The following is a 15,035-nucleotide window of genomic DNA, read 5'->3' as shown; positions in this document are numbered from 1 at the left end:
AATATTAAATGTCACATCATGTGTCAAGCACTTTAAATATGTTATTTCAGTTGGTCCTTACCATAACTCTATGAGGTGAATGGTTATTATTTCATTTTACAGATGAGGAAAGTAAAGTTCAGAGAAACAACTTGCACCAAATCACATAGTTAACAAGTGGTGAAGGCTGGATTTGCACCCCAGTTTGGGTGCTCTTTTCAGTACATTACACAGTGCTAACTCTTCGGAACATCTCATTTTACAGATAAAGAAGCTAAGGCCCGTCAAAATAAAAGTCCAATAGCAAGCTAGTGCACGACCAAGAACAGGCCCCCGGTCCTTATGATTCCACATCCACTAGGCTACCCTTAGCACAAAATCAGTTTGGGCAGAAGGGAGGGAAGAAGGAAGCATGGAAACCTTTGGCTGCCTAGAATGGAATGACCAGAATTAGTAGAGTAACACTCTGGTGGGGTAAAGCTGAAAGGTTTCTAGCCACTACACAGTGTGGGAAAAGAAGAAAAAAGAAAAGAAAACTCATGTCTTTTGAGCATCCACTATGTGTAAGACCTGGGGCTAAGCACTTTTACATATACCATCTCCTGTAATTCCCACAGCTCAACAGGGAAGTAGGGATCAGCTCTATTCTCACAGAAAATGAAAAGGAGGCTCAGAGAGACCGCAGAACCAATAAGGGGGAAAGTAGGTATTCAAACCAAGATCTAACTCCAAAAAAGTTTCCACATTTCCTCAAAGCCTCTTCCTGTGAACTTCACCAGGTGTAATTCCATTTTTGCCTTTTGATTTCGTGACTAGAGAAACTGATTGTTTAAAACCATAAGATATGGTCTTCTTTTTCCTGAAGAAAAAAAAAGGGTTTTACTATATTATGTTCAGAATCCTATTAAAAAGTAGTGTGTGTACTAAACAACAATGTGGGATGTCATTCTATCATTCCAGAAATTGAAAATGTGGGAGCAGTCCAGCGGGCGGGCATTCTCTTCTTCCGAGTCATGCTGAAAGAGCTACAACAGTGCCTCCGGCTGCTTACCTCCATGGACTTTGTGTCACTGTTGCTCTATGATTATGATCCTCTGGCAGAGCCAAAATCACCAGCCAGCCAGTCCCAGGAGTTGGAAGCCAACATAAAACTAGTACAAGACATCCTAAAAGGGATTATCTTGTTCTTTCATCCAGAATTGGAATTATCAAATGACTTAGGAAATTGGGATCAGTGTAAACTGGTAAGTTTTTTTTTAAGTACACTTTATTGAAAAATATCCTACACAGGTTTAGATATACAAATCATAATTGCACAAATCCTAAGTATACAAGGGCAAGAATTTTTACACAATGAACATTTGTAACAGGCTCCTAGATCAAGAAACAGAACATTAGTGGCATCCCCAAAGCCATCCTTTGTACCGTACCCTCTCCCATCACCAGCTTCTCACACACACACACACACACACACACACACACACACACGCATACTCACCCTCGGGTAACCGGAATCCTGACTTCTAACACCATAGACTGCTTTTGCCTGTTTTGAAGTGTATATAAATGGAATTATGTAAACTGATGAATTGGGCACTCTACTTCCACTTGCTGATGATTCCATAACTTTTGTTCTTTGTTCACAGTACGTTAACCAATACTTAGTCGAGAATATTTGTGACTTTGACCCAACTGCTAGGAAACTGAAGGTTAATTTAAAGCTCATTGATGAATATATCAGAGGTAAATTTCCACTTAATTATGGTCTAAATCTATACCAAGAGCAACAAAACACAGTTGCAATCCAGAGACTTTTATTAGAATAAAGCAAGTGGCTCATACATTCAATTTTTAGGGGAAAATAGTTCTGATTATAGTCTTCTAAAAGGAGGGGCATTGTCTATAATCTACTGCAATCCCCAAAGTGACTGTCTGTGCCACACGTATGAGAATTCAGAAGCACCTCTGTCTCCCACTTATTGACTACATGTTCATAATTCGCTAAAAAACAAAAGCAAATAGGGGCTGCAGTGAGACTAGGAGACAAGTACGTTAAGCAAAAAGGCAGGTATTATCTTTAGTTCCCATGAAGAACCGAAGAAAATAATAGATCATGAGTCTTTATAGACTAGTAATGTAGACTTTTTAGAGGAGGAGCATTAGCAGGAATCAAAGCAGTGAGGCTCCCAGGTTAGAAAAGGTGATGAGCTCTTTGACCACAGAGAACTGGTCACATATAAGGGTAAAGATACATATACAAGCACACATTTCTCTATGTGTGTATATTACCCCACCAGAGACCTGAGGCCAGTTTTGTTTTGTTCTGTTTTTGTTTTTTGCTGCTCAGCTTGTGGGATCTTAGTTCCCCAACCAGGGATCAAACATAGGCCCTTGGCAGGAAGCACAGAGTCCTAACCACTGGACGGCCAGGGAATCCCCCTGAGGCCGTTTATATGAATAGAACAGGAAAGAGCGAACTTAAAAATTTGGCTCTTTTTTTTTTAACTCATTTAAAAAACTAATCATTAATTGGAAAAATGACTCTGTAGAAATCTCTTCACTAAGCCTATCCATCTCTTCCCCACTCTCTTTGGAGACTCTGGACCAAGTCACAAGGGTTTCTGGACTTCTGTGACACCTATATTAGGCAGAGAGGCTTAGAATCAGACTCCTAGGACAAGAGAAAGGTAAAGACAATTCAGGGGAAGACAGCCACAATCTTCAGGCTGTCTGTGGCAGTGGAAGCACGTAGCACAGTGGAAGCACAAAGCAGCGAGTGAGGACGGATGGATGAGAGAGAGAGATCTTCTGGCTTAGGAAGGAGAGATACTCCCAGAAGTTCGGGAGTGCTAGACACGAGATTCACATAAAAGTTAACATGAGGCTTCCCTGGTGGCGCAGTGGTTGAGAGTCCGCCTGCCGATGCAGGGGACACAGGTTCGTGCCCCAGTCCGGGAAGATCCCACATGCCGTGGAGCAGCTAGGCCCGTGAGCCATGGCCGCTGAGCCTGCGCGTCCGGAGCCTGTGCTCCGCAACGGGAGAGGCCACAACAGTGAGAGGCCTGCATACCGCCAAAAATAATAATAATAATAAGTTAACATGAATTCATGTGGACTGAGAGTGGTGTGAGTAAAGATTAGAATTCCTGTTTGGAAGGTCTTCTGTGTGCCCTCAGGGCCATGGACTGATTCACAGAGCCTCTGCATTCACAGGTGTTGCAGTTATCACTTCTAAGGTGCTGTTTAAGGAAAACAGTAACAGCAGCAACAACAAAAATGAATACGTGTTCACTATATATTTGTATACACTGTACTTGGTCTATACTTGTTCACTGTTCACTGAGGACTTAAAACTCTAGAAGAAATATTTTCTATGTCAGTGCCTAGTTGCTGCTCTTCCCTTTGGAGTAGATTTAGTCCCTGCCATGGGCCTGGCACTGCCCCATGTGTGACCCGTTTGTCTAATTGATATTCTCCCTGAGTCCCTACTCCACTTTGGTCCCCATCCAACCTGCCAGCCCCTTGGCCTAGAGCCAGATCCTGCTGCCACTTGTGTCCCTTCAAACTGATGCTCCCCTTCTTGGGCAAGGACTCAGGTACCCCCCAGTGTCCAGTCCAGTCCCTCTGTCAGATAGGAGCTAGGGATGAGGATCAGGCCCCTCCCCTCTCCACCCTGAAGGCATGTTCAGGAATTGGCTCTCAGCCCTTAATAAAGACATCATCCATGGCATTGTACCAATGCTTCAAGGGAGTTTCTTCAGGCTCACCTCCGATTTGCCTATCAGAAATACCTCCTATTGTCATATATAGCTCTTTTGTTTCAGGAAAACATGCAAATTTCTGTTTCCTTTGCTTACCCCCACTTTGGACTGTGCTAGCTGATTCCTGAGCAGCCTTGATCTCCAATGCTCCCCACCACTTTCTTTTCCAGCAGTGTCCTTAGGTGCCAGGAATTCCAACTGCAGTTAACAGAGCTGGATTCAGCCAGAAGCTAATATCCCCTAGGCTCCCCTACCACGGCCACCAAACCTTTAGCATTACCACAGTCTCTGAAGCAATCAAGAAAGTTCATAGACCACCCAGGTACCAACCCTCTCTCCTTCAGATGCAATTGTATCAGGAAATTCTAAGCTCCGCATTTGGGGAAAGGAAAGAGAACTCTTGGGGCACCTTTCTACTTGTGCCAGAAAAAGAGGAGTCTTCTGGCAGGGCACTCTGCTGCCCAAGTTTATCTGAGCCTTCTTCTAGAAGTAAGGCCCCTACTCAATGACTCCACCCAGCATGAAATGCCACCAATACCTATAGGTTCTGCCCAGGATGGGGAGGGACTTTTGGCATAGCTCCTAACTCATCAAACCTTCCAAACTGATGACTTTGCCAAGAAGACAGAGTCAAAGGCAGGTGATGTGCCCACACTTTTTTAGGGCTTCTGCTTCCAACTCTCACTCCACTTCATCCTAGCTCTAGTGAGATCATATGGTATTTGTCTTTGTCTGACTCATTTCACTTAACCGAATGCCCTGAAGTTTCATCCATGTTGTTGCAAATGGCAGGATTTCCTTATTTTTTATGACTGAACAATATTCCACTATATGTATATATCACATTTTCATTATTCATTCATCTGTCAGTGAACACCTAGGTTGTTCTCACATCTTGGTTATTGTAAGTAACACTGCAGTGAACATGAGGAGTGCAGATATCTCTTCAAGATAGTGATTTCATTTCCTTCAGATATATACCCAAAAATGGAATTGCTGGATCATATGGTAGTTCTATTTATAATGTTTTGAGAAAACTCCATATTGTTTTCCATAGTGACTGCACCAATTTACATTCCTACCAACTGTGCATAAGGGTTCTCTTTTCTCCACATCCTGGCCAGCACTTGTTATTTCTTGGGGTTTTTTTGTTTGTTTGGTTTTTGTTTTGGTAATAGCCTTTCTAGCAGATGTGTTGTGATATCTCATCGTGGTTTTGATTTGCATTTCTAGAAAGGGTTATTTTATATTCTGGTGGAATTCCAGGCAGCTGTGTCCCACCTTTATATCGAGACAGTCACCTTTGCAGGAGCACTGGGCAGCTTTGTTCAGCAGGCTTGGCTTCCCAAGACTATGCCATTGCATGTGAATGTTGCTGACATACTTTCCTGTGGGGGACCCACTGACTCCAGTGACCACTCACGGACAGCTGTGCATAGTGCATCAAAAGCCTGCTACCCTCTGTTACTCTGCCTAAAGTACTCATGTAGTTAGCCTTCTCTACCTGAAGACCCGTGACCTGACCACCTTGTAATGGATCTGTTCTCCTCACTCCATTTTGGACCTCTGATGCCAGCCTCGCCTGGTTTTTCTGTCCCATGTCCCCTTCCCAGTGGATTTGGGCAGATGTTTTCTACCAGGAAATGTTCTCAGACCTAGAGGTAAGAAGAGCTGTCTCCCATTCCAAGTGTGACCAGAATCACTTTGCTGTCTAGAAACTGTGTTTCTGCAAGTAGCCATACTTCCTCCCCACACCTAAATCCAAGTGTCTATAGGTGCACAGACACTGGTCTCAGCAGGAGTTCCCCAGGCCCTCCACTTTTCCTGCGAGAGACCCAGGGCTCCTCTTCCAAAGCAGCCACAGCCTCAGTGCTATCATCATCTATAAAGAAACTCACCAGCTTCCTCCATAAAATACCACCATGATGCTCCAAGAATGACAATGGAGGGAGATGCTCTACCATCAGGGGGCAGGACTGCTGGACTCACAGCCCTGATCAACTTCTGTCCTCAAGATTCACCTTTCCCCGGGAGATCTTTCCCTAATTGCTATTGCCACCACCGTGGTGGCTCTACCTCATGCTGTTCTCCATCCCTCTCCATTCCAGAAGTGGGGCAAGACTCTCTCCTTCACCTCCCACTGCACAGCTAAAGATCAGACAGGATTCTACCAACCATCCAGAAATAGCAAATATGAATACAGCACTGAACTGAATCTGCAACTGTGAGGATGTGCCGGGTTCTTTTAAATGAGTCAGAATGAAATGGACAAGAAACCAAGAAAATTGTTTTGTCCTATTTGGCTTGGATTTGGTTACAGTTCCCTACCACCTTTTCAAATCTAGTATTCTTAGATAGTGGTCTCTTCCAAGACTTATTCCTACTTGTCGGAAAAGAGCTGCTGTCACAGTTAGATCTGGGTTTAAGAGGGAGTCTAGAGTGCGATATTTATGAGTTGCTCACAAATTTCAGGCTCTAGAGGTAGAAACATCCATTCCGTTCTAGAATAGATTCCCTTGTCCTGAAAAGAACCGCTTAAAGGGCCCTTTTAGTTAAGATATGAGACAAGTACTCACACACTGTTCAGGAACTATTTTGGAATTTGGTAAAGACCTGGGGCCTAGATGCTTGCCCATTTCCCATGCATTTCCCTTCCAGTTTCAAGTCATCTGGGGGGAAAAGAAAGAGAAAATTTAAATTACCTATTTTCTTTCATTCCTTATCACTCCTTCTGATTTTAAATTTTGAAGTTTTCCAATAGTAGTTGTTGAATTATGAGAAAAATGGTTTTGTCAAGGTAACATCCCATTGCTTTGATATCTGATAAAGGCTGTTGAAAATCAGTTTAATGAGAACATTTTTCTATTTAAGGCAAACATATTTTTCAAGTTCCTTTGTCACTCATTTTTTTCATTTCAGTGGATGTTAAAACAATCTTTTATCCCAAAAGGATTATAAAAATTATATCATACTTTTTTTTTTTTTTTTTTTTTGGGGTATGTGGGCCTCTCACTCTTGTGGCCTCTTCAGTTGCGGAGCACAGGCTCCGGACGCGCAGGCTCAGTGGCCATGGTTCATGGGCCCAGCCATTCCGCGGCATGTGGGATATTCCCGGACCAGGGCATGAACCCATGTCCCCTGCATCAGCAGGCGGACTCTCAACCACTGTGCCACCAGGGAAGCCCTATATCATACTTTTTATTAAAGTACTTTAAAAGGTCAAATAGAACTAAAAGCCTTCTAACAAAGAAGTCACTAGCCCATCCCTTTCCTCTCTTTTCCCCAGTTCCTCTCACCATGCAATTCTTTTTGACTCTTTTGACTGTTTCTTCTGTTGTTTTCAATTTTTCTGTATTTCTAATATTATGCACTATTGCTATCTTTTGAGTCATTAACTTAAGCCTTGTCAAATGATTTTCTTCTTATAGATGAAAGTTTAGTTCTGTTATACCACAATTTTCTTACCTTGCCCTCCCAATGAAATTGTATTACTATTTGGAGTTAAATCCAAATGCAATGTTTACATGATTTTGCCTATTCAGATATCCACAGCTGAGCATTGTAGCATATTTTGATCATTCCTTTTTCATTTTTGTTTTTCCTGAAGTAAATAATTGCCTTTTATTTTTTTAATTGCTTAGTTTTCTTTGTACTTCATAATTATTCTCACCCCTTCTATTTGTCTCTCCGTATTTTTAATTTCTCAAAAGGTCAGTTTTACCAGGTAATTTTTGTTGGTTTCAATTTCTTTTTTTCTTGAAGCCATCCTTTCTAGAGATCTTAATTTTCTTTGAATCTGGAGCCTTCCCCCACCCCAGATCTGCTCTTTAGCTGCCTTCCTGAAATTTATTTTGCTGCCGTCAGAGGCATTTACTTCGCCATTCTCTTGGTTCATTCTTCCTCGATCTACTCCCATGTTTTGAGGTAGCATATCTCTAGTAGTTTCCTGAGCACTAGTGCATGAATGGTAAATTTTTTGAGACTTTTCATGTCTGAAGATGTTTTTATTCAACTGTCACATTTGATTTGTAGTTTGCTAGGAAGTGTAATTTTAAAGACATTGTCTTTTTTTTTTGCCTGCGTTGGGTCTTCGTTGCTGCGCCCGGGCTTTCTCTAGTTGCAGTGAGCGGGGGCTAATCTTCATTGCAGTGTGTGGGCTTCTCACTGTGGTGGCTTCTCTTGTTGTGGAGCATGGGCTCTAGGCACACCGGCTTGAGTAGTTGTGGCATGCGGGCTCAGTAGTTGTGGTGCACAGGTTTGGTTGCTCCGAGGCATGTGGCATCTTCCCGGACCAGGGCTCGAACCCATGTCCCCTGCATTGGCCGGCGGATTCTTAACCACTGTGCCACCAGAGAAGTCCCCCATTGTCTTCTTTTAGAAATTGAGATATAATTCACATACCACAGATTTCACTCTTTTAAAGAATACCATTTAGTGGTTTTTAGTATGTTCACCAGGTTGTGCAATCATCACCACTATCTAATTTTAGAATATTTTCATCACTTTAGAAAGAAACCTGGTACCCATTAGCAGTCACTCTCCTTTGCCCCTCCCCACCCCAGCCCTTGGCAACCACTAATCTACTTTCAGTCTCTATATATTTGCCTATTCTGGACATTTCATATAAATGGAATCATACAATAGGTGGCTTTTGTATGTGGCTTCTTTCACTTAGCATAATGTTTCAAGGTTCATCTATGTCCAAGCATGTACCAGTACTTCATTACTTTCTTATAGCTGAATAATAGTCTATTATAAGGATATACCACATTTTATTTATCCATTTATCAGTCGATGGACACGTGAGTTGTTTCTACTTTTTGGCTATTATAAATAATACTGCTATGAATATTGGTTTACAAGTTTTTTTGTGAGTATATGTTTTCAGTTCTCTTGATACATAACTAGGAGTAGAATTGCTGGGTCATATGGAAACTCTATGGTTAACTTCTTGAGGAAATGGCTCTGTTGTTAGAAGAAACTTGGAAACTTCCAAGCTTGCTGTTGAAAAGAAGTCTGAAGCCTTTCTGATTCTGTGCATGTAACTTTCAGATTCTGTGCATGTTTTGTTTTGTTTCTCTCCAGAAGCTATAGAATTACTCCTTTATCTCCAAGACTGTGAAATTTCATAATGATATGTCTTGATGTGGGTCTGTTTTCATCCATTGATCTGAGCACTCACTGGGCCTTTTCAATTGTGAAACACAGGTCCTTAAGTCCTGATGATTTCCTCCATGGCATCAAGGCTGCTACTTACGGCTGTGCAGTCTGTGCACTGCACAGATGTGCCCTGCTGAGGATGGTGGGGGCTGAAATCTAACCAGAATTCCATTCACTAAACTGTGTGCTTCAGCTTAAGGCTATATCTGCTTGGAGGAGGGGTATCTCTTTCCTCACACCTTTTTCTTTCTTTCTTTTTTTTTTTTTTTTTGCGGAAGGTGGGCCTCTCACTGTTGGGGCCTCTCCCATTGCAGAGCACAGGCTCCGGACGCGCAAGCTCAACGGCCATGGCTCATGGGCCCAGCTGTTCCGCGGCATGTGGGATCTTCCCGGACCGGGGCACGAGCCCATGTCCCCTGCATCGGCAGGCGGACTCTCAACCACTGCGCCACCAGGGAAGCCCTCTTTTTTTTTTAACTTCTAATTTTATATTGGAGTATAGCCAATTAACAGTGTTGTGATAGTTTCAGGTGCACAGCAAGGCGACTCAACCATACATATACATGTATCCATTCTCCCCCAGACTCTCCCCCATCCAGGCTGCCACGTAACATTGAGCGGTGTTCCCTGTGCTATACAGTAGATCATACACCTTTTTCTGCTCAGCAAGCCGTGTGCTTATAGAGTATATTCATCCATGGTTGGTGTCTTTTTCTTATTTACACAAAAGTGACCTAGAGGTTAGTGGAGGCCCTACCCTCCCTTTTCTGTGTTCCCTCTTTGGAACTCCTCCTATTATTCAGACATGGGATCTCCTAGATTCAGCCTCAAAAATCCCTGTATTTTCTGTCCTATTTTCCATCTTTTTGTCTTTTTGTTTCACTTTCTGAGACATTCTCTCAACTTTTAATCCTATTGAATTTTTGTTTCTGTGCATTTTAATGTTTGAGAGCTTTTGTTGCTCTTGTTCTCTAAATATTTGCTTTCTACAACATGTTGTTCATATTTCATGAATGCAATGTCTTATCTCACTGAGAGTATTAATGGTAAGTATTTTTTGAAGTTTTCTTCTCTCTGTTGTTTCTCATCTTTCTGTTTTAGTGTTTTGGTCTCTGTATCTCATCTTCTCTACATCACACCACTGGGCAACCTTCCCTCCCCAACCTTAGAAATTTATTCCTCAGAGAGGGTAACAGAATTTCTCTGGACTGGGGGACGTCAGACACAACTGAGAGGGAGAGTACCAGAGTGAAAACAGGGAGAGTATTAGTGTGTTTACTGAATGCAAAGACCCCTGTAGGCTTCCCACACGAAGCTCCAAACAAAAAGGAGCAAACAACTGATACCTGTGCCATTGGAATACAAGAAAAAATATCATTCAACTTTTATTTGTAATGCTTTTATCATATCAATAGCGAGTTTCTATTTTTTGCTTAAAAGTGTTTTAAAATAACTTAAATAAACAGTAAAGGGACTTCCCTGGTGGCGCAGTGGTTAAGAATCCACCTGCCAATTCAGGGGACACGGGTTTGAGCCCTGCTCCAGGAAGATCCCACATGCTGCAGAGCAACTAAGCCCGTGGGCCACAACGACTGAGCCTGTGCTCTAGAGCTCGCGAGCCACAACTACTGAGCCCACGTGCCACAACTACTGAGCCCACGTGCCACAACTGCTGAGCCCACGTGCCACAACTGCTGAAGCCCGTGCGCCTAGAGCCCGTGCTCTGCAACAAGAGAAGCCACTGCTGTGAGAAACCCGCGCACCGCAACAAAGAGTAGCCCCCGCTCGCTGCAACTAGGGAAAGCCCGCATGCAGCAACAAAGACCCAATGCAACCAAAAAATTTTTTGAAAGATACACTGCTTGCTGATCTTGGGTTAGTTTTTAGTTGAAAGGAGCAGTTACACTTTAACTTTTGGACTTGAAGCTTAGGGACTTCATTCTTTATTGCTTCGCACATCTTTCTAATTGTCTATAATTCCCAAAGGATTTACCTTAATCCAGTGTTAAAGCTGAGATCCATAAATGGAATTTTAATTATAAATATCCTATAATACCCCAATGTTTTCAGCAGAATGAATTCCCTATGTAATTAAAAGTTTGATTAAGCTAGACCCTACAAAAATACCATAAAGTGTTTCTGAACTAATAGGTTCATAAACAGAGATTCAAAGTTTGACCCAGCAAGTCTTTAAACTCAGATATATTCAAATAATTTACTATATCCTTTACAAAGGAAGAATTACTAAATCTATGTGCATTGGAGTTCTGCTGAACTGCAGAGATCTGGCGTCTGTCCACCACAAGAGGGCAGTAACACTCAACCGTTGTTACTGGGAACCCAGCCGACCGAAGGAGGCTTCATTAGAGAAATCATTAGAGCCAGTTGTTAAGGCATCAATCTCTCATTGAAACGGGGCAGGGAAACAGGAACCTCCACCCAGACAGGTTCGGAGCTTCTGTCCTCGGTAACAGTAAGACAGGAAATAAGCAACAGGGGCTTGTGAAAGGGAGCGACGTCGCTCCCCATTCTCAAATCCTTGAATCACCGTGGAGATGGCTGATTAGCTTAATAATGGCTGCAGATAGGGGTCTGATCATTTGGATGTCGGATAAGAACACTGGCAGGCGTCAATGCAACAGAGCTCTTAATGGGGATCTGGAAAAGGCAGAATAAAGGCTGTGGGCAGTAGCAGAGCTGTTATATCTCAGAAAATTAGTTAGGACTGGTTTTAGGAGTGTTCTAGAGTGAAGTTTTATTTAATTTAGATTCATAACATTGGAACATTATGATAATCAAAGTAATCTTTGCAGCCTATAGCATTAACTTTTAAAGCTTCCAGGAAGCTAATTAATACAAAAAGCGATCAATTATAACAAATGCATCTCAATATTTTAAGTATGTATGTTATTGGTCTAGTATTACCCATAATATGATATGAATCAGGGTTTGTTTTTTTTTTCTTTTTTTTTTTGCGGTATGTGGGCCTTTCACTGTTGTGGCCTCTCCCGTTACGGAGCACAGGCTCCGGACGCGCAGGCTCAGCGGCCATGGCTCATGGGCCCAGCCGCTCCGCGGCATGTGGGATTTTCCCAGACCGGGGCACGAACCCGTGTCCCCTGCATTGCCAGGCGAACTCTCAACCACTGCGCCACCAGGGAAGCCCTGAATCAAGTATTTTTAATGTGCTGTCATGACCAGCATCTGTTTTAATTTTTATTCATAATTGTCACTAATGTTACTGAAAAGACAGTATTTTAAAAGCCTAACTTAATTATTCCACAATTTAATGTTGTTTCAATCAACATTTATTAAACACCTACAACTGAGAGAAGACAGTACCTCTGTGTGTGTGCGTGCGTGTGTTAAAACAGAATTTTAGAAACTTGTACCCACGTGTTTTAAAGTGAGCTTCAAATAAAAATGAGACTTGAGTATGTTTTCCATATTTTATGTGCCTTTCCTGTCCCACATTGTACCTTTTGTGGTAGTGATGCCTTCAAAACCATAGAAAGTCTAAGCCTAATTCAGGGAAATTTGTTCCTTCATGTTGATAGAAGATAGGGAAATAATATATGTTCTGTTTTGTCATCCTAATAGATATCCATAAGTGACATAATCGTCAGTGTTGTTAATGAGCTACTGTATAGAAAACATTTAAAACCTCTTATTCAATTATAAGTATCACTTAATAGTTTGATTCAACTCAAATCAGCAAACATTTATTGGGTTAGGAACTGTATTAGGCACTAGAAGTAACAAAAATGAGTAAAACATAGACCTGAGGGTAGAAGGCACCTGAAAGAAGGAAGGTAATTAACATTTTTTTGAGCAACTATTCTGTGACAGATTTTTGCATATCTTTTCTCATTAATCCTCATAGCAATTCTGAGTTATCCCTGTTTTTTGGAAGAAGAAACAGGCTCAGAGCAATTAAGTGACTTTTTTCAAGGTCACAAAACTAGTTGGGGTACAGCCAAGATTAGAACTCAGATCCTTTCAACTTTAAAGTATATTCTCTTTCCATTGGACCATTCTATCTGAATATTAGTCACTGACTGACTCCTGGGAAAAAGTAACTTACGAATGGCAGCTTAATAGTTAGCAGTCTAACAAATGAAATGTTTTGGTGTACAGTGATTATATGTTTAAAAATAATTTTTAATTAGGAAATATTTCAAACACAGACGTTAGAGACTAACACCTGTGTAGTCATTATGGAGCCATTTTCTATATCCAAGCTTAACATTAGGCATGGTTGAGTCAGACTTTCTTAAAGAAAGAAAACATTATAGGAACAGTTGAGACTTTCTATACCCCTCCCTGATCCCATTCTCTTCTCTTCCTCCCTAGAGCTAATATTGTTATGAATTTGGTGTTTATCAGTTTCATCATTTCTTACTTTTACTACATGCCTATGAATCCATAAACAATATAATATTTTCAGGTTTTAAAATTGTTTTTAACTATATCCAAAAGAACATACTATTCTACAACTTACTGTTCTCAACAGTATGTTTTTGAGATTTATCCACAATGATATATGTAGCTCTAGTTCTTTGTTAAATGCTGTGTAGTATTCCATTATATGAATATAAGGAAATTTATTTATCCATTTTCCTGTAATTACATATTTAAACAGGATTCTGCTATGGTTTTGACTCAAAATATATCGAATGAACTTTTGTCATAATTTATATTTTATATTTTAGTATTAAAATATATTTTAGTAATAAAAGTACAAAACTATTCACACTAACTTTTTTTTTCTTGGTGCAGATCATTCTAGAATTGAAGTATGGACATTTGGTAATACTGCTATCGAATACTTATACCACTGGGCACACATCTGTTCGGCTCTTATGAAGCTGAACAAAAAAATAAATAGTGCCATTTCACCCCCATTGCCATCCGAGACTGACTCCTATGCGTATGCAAAATGCCAGGGGGAAGCTTGCTAGGGAAATGCTAATGGAATTGCTACTGTATTTAGGGTATTTTTGTCATGTTCAGTTTTGTTTGTTAACTATAAAATAAAATATTTTCATTTGGAAAGGAGTACCACATAAACATATTCTCCTAGACATTTATCTCAGCGCTTTATAAAAGCAAAAGTGCTACCTAAGGAGAAATTTGATCTAAAAAATACCCAGTTAAGGTAGCCATAACCAAATGTATGTTATAGAATATATTTTAAAGTTTCCTTTTAATTTTAGCATTGTATCTGGCATGGGACTATTACGGTTCGTTGGGCAGAGTTATTTTAATTTTTTTAAAGTACAAGCGAAGAAAGACTGAGGATTTAGAAAAAATGGCAGTTTTTACAGCAAAAGAGCACCAAGTAATAAAGATTTTAAGAAATGGACTGGGAATTGTTTTTCTAAAATTTCAAAGACTTATATGAGCACCACTTCCTCCCCATCCCCATCTCCACCCCCCACCCCTACTTACCTTAACAACTTAAAAGTTATTTCAATGAATAGAAATTCTGGGGAAATGTTTGTCCATGACTCACGGAAAAAAGAAAACACTTTTTTTAAATAACAAAATCCTCTCAAGTTCAAGAACTGCAAAAAGAATTTATGTTTATTTAAAGCTTCTTACTACAGCAAACTTTACTGCTCTGTTGTGAGATTTCATCTTTGCAATAAGATATCTGATGACAGAGTCCATTTTTAATAAAATTTTGGGAAATTAAACTTCATTTTCTTTATTTGGTTGACAAAATGTGATGTGTTCCAAACATCTTATATTTTGAGATTGGAGGTCCCTTTTTAACCTTTTCTGATAAGATGGCAGTGTTATTACCAGGCCTCATCTCTTGGATGATCGCATGCCCAGTTTTAACCTATAAGCCTGTTTCATATTTGGAAGTGGTCTTTTCAGGGCATTTGCAGCAACATTTCTAGGAACAATGTTCTTGAAGATATTAAACTGATAGCCACATATCGTGATGGCTTCAGATCAAGCTTATAAAGAGTCCACTGTGAATACAAATGGCATTTTAGGCAGCAAGGAGGGGAAATTTTTGCAGACTGCCACCTGTTTAACCATTATCATGGTTATTATTTTATTAGCTCTTGCTCCATAGTTTATAGGTAACAATGATACTGCATGCTGTACACCATCCAGACC

General features: G+C 40.7%; 1 protein-coding gene across 2 annotated transcripts in view; it reads left to right on the top strand.

The window, feature by feature from the left end:
* EFCAB5 (EF-hand calcium binding domain 5) overlaps nucleotides 1–14,265 on the top strand; it is a 112,662-nt gene extending 98,397 nt beyond the window's left edge. Inside the window, exons 22-24 of one of the 2 annotated variants that reach the window (XM_032615201.1) lie at nucleotides 940–1,223; nucleotides 1,626–1,722; nucleotides 13,680–14,265. In XM_032615201.1, the coding sequence (XP_032471092.1) occupies nucleotides 940–1,223; nucleotides 1,626–1,722; nucleotides 13,680–13,861 (563 nt within the window). In that variant the 3' untranslated portion in view covers nucleotides 13,862–14,265. Of the gene's footprint in view, nucleotides 1–939; nucleotides 1,802–13,679 lie in introns of those variants that run through there. The other variant, XM_032615199.1, reaches the window with a different exon arrangement.
* Nucleotides 14,266–15,035: the final 770 nt, after the last annotated feature.

The sequence above is a fragment of the Phocoena sinus genome, chromosome 20, assembly GCF_008692025.1.
Source record: "Phocoena sinus isolate mPhoSin1 chromosome 20, mPhoSin1.pri, whole genome shotgun sequence".
NCBI lineage: Eukaryota > Metazoa > Chordata > Mammalia > Artiodactyla > Phocoenidae > Phocoena > Phocoena sinus.
This window is presented reverse-complemented; position numbering and strand designations above follow the sequence as displayed.